General features: G+C 39.0%; 1 protein-coding gene across 1 annotated transcript; it reads right to left on the bottom strand.

The window, feature by feature from the left end:
• Window positions 1–788: 788 nt before the first annotated feature.
• Window positions 789–1,447, bottom strand: LOC131658423 (protein MAIN-LIKE 2-like). The gene is made up of 2 exons (XM_058927718.1): window positions 951–1,447; window positions 789–864 (listed from the first exon to the last, which is right to left on the bottom strand). Exons 1-2 carry the CDS (start codon window positions 1,445–1,447, stop codon window positions 789–791), a joined length of 573 nt encoding a protein of 190 aa, XP_058783701.1.
• Window positions 1,448–1,848: the final 401 nt, after the last annotated feature.

Raw genomic sequence — 1,848 nt, 5'->3', positions numbered from 1 at the left:
CGTAGGTGGTGGGGTTGAGTTTGTGGTTGAGTTTGAAATGGTTGTTGGTGGTGGTATTGTTGGGATTGTTGTTGTTGTTGTTGGTAAATAGGTGTTTGTTGGTTTATTGGTTGTTGTTGGTAATTGGGTGGTTGTTGTTGTGGGTAATTTTGTTGTTGGAAATTTGGTGGTGGTTGTTGATGTTGGAAATATGGTGGCGGTTGTTGTTGTTGGAAATTTTGTTGTTGTTGTTGTTGGAAAATATGTGGTTGTTGTTGTTGTCCTCCAAAATATGGTTGTTGTGCTCGCGGGTCTGCCAAATAGAAAGGGTAAGACACAAACATTTCGGGATTTGTGATCGTTCTGTACCAGTTGACATATTCAGCCATTGGTTTCATTTCGGCCGGCGCCACAGGAAATTGTAGGACAGTGGTGGAACGACGAGCCCATATTTTATGGTGCTCTTTAGCAAACGTCTTCCAATTATTTACGTACCACTGTTGGCTAACGTTTTGCAGATGCCAAGGTTCCAAACACTCAGGGGGGGTCAGGGATACCTTGATGCATGCCGAATTGGAGCTTCACACGGTCACTTTGGTGCATCTCCACAGTGGTGAACCGTATGATGGGTGATTTTGTCGTCCAAACAACCGCCTCTCTAGGTTCGGGTTCATGGTCCAGTCCCAAGTACGGTCTCCAAATAAACTGCAACGAAAAAAATATTAATTTCAAATTATAGAAGATAGTTTATTTTACAAATATATTTAGAAGATGGAAAATTTTAGTGGTATTACATCTTGGGGTCGAAGTCAATCCAATAGTTGGCGGTAAAAAATTATTTTGTTTACAGGCGTATTGGTGTAATCCAACCCAGTTGAACTAAACCTAAACACATCCAAAAATAAAAATCAATATAGTTACAATTAATAATAGAAAAAAATACACTAATTAAAATAAGATCATTAAGTTACCTTGACGCGTAATGGAAGACGTAAATGTGCGGGTTTTCAGGGGCTAATACCGGCATTCTCCACCATCCCCATGATTGTAGCAAGAATGCACATCCATTAAATGTACAAGTATCCTTTGTTGCACATTTGCACAAGGAGCTATAGAGGTATGCCAACACCGCCGAACCCCAACTATACGTCTTAATTTCATCAATGTCCTCAAGTAGACACAAGTACATAAAATTGACACTATTCCCCGTTCCTTCGGGAAATAGAAACCTACCAAATAATAACATAATATACATTCTAGTTTTATATAGTTTACTTTCTTCGCTAGAAAACTCATTCAACTTAAGGTCATCATAACTTTTTTGAAGGCCAACAAGCTTAATACCTTGGCCCCTACCTCTTTCTCGGCCCTCACCCTCTATTAAATATACACCCAACATTTCGATACATAGAGCATTGGATTGTTGGACATTTCCAAACACAGCTTTTCCATTTGTTGAGAGACCCATTAACATGTACACGTCCTCTAGCGTGACGGTACATTCACCCGTTGGAAGGTGAAAAGTATGAGTCTCGGGCCTCCAACGCTCACACAAGGCTAATATAAACTTAGTATCAATTGAGGTGTGTATTAAATTCATTACCTTCCCAAATCCCGCACGTTCAACATAAGACACAATCCAAGGGTCGGGAGCATTCATCGGTTTCGCACGGGTCCGAAATCTCGTGAAATCCTATAAAAAAAATATTGAACCATAAGTATTTGAATGTTTGAAATGAGTAAACTTAATTAAAAAAATTAAATGTTTGAACCATAAATAAATAAATTGAATTTACTCAAACTTACGTAATCGGCAATGTTTGCTATGGTTCCTCGATGCTCTTAACCCATAGTTAGGAGAGACATGTT

This window comes from Vicia villosa, linkage group LG3 (assembly GCF_029867415.1).
Source record: "Vicia villosa cultivar HV-30 ecotype Madison, WI linkage group LG3, Vvil1.0, whole genome shotgun sequence".
Taxonomy (NCBI): domain Eukaryota; kingdom Viridiplantae; phylum Streptophyta; class Magnoliopsida; order Fabales; family Fabaceae; genus Vicia; species Vicia villosa.
The sequence above is the reverse complement of the archived record's forward strand: the minus strand, read 5'-3'. Positions and strand labels throughout refer to the sequence as shown.

What these genes read in the sequence shown, in the direction of transcription:
- LOC131658423 (XM_058927718.1), bottom strand. Translation starts at nt 1,447, where the DNA reads ATGGGTCTCTCAACAAATGGAAAAGCTGTGTTTGGAAATGTCCAACAA. An exon ending in GTCTTCCATTACGCGTCAAG is followed by an intron (nt 865 to 950) that starts GTAACTTAATGA and finishes GGATGTGTTTAG; the next exon opens with GTTTAGTTCAACTGGGTTGG.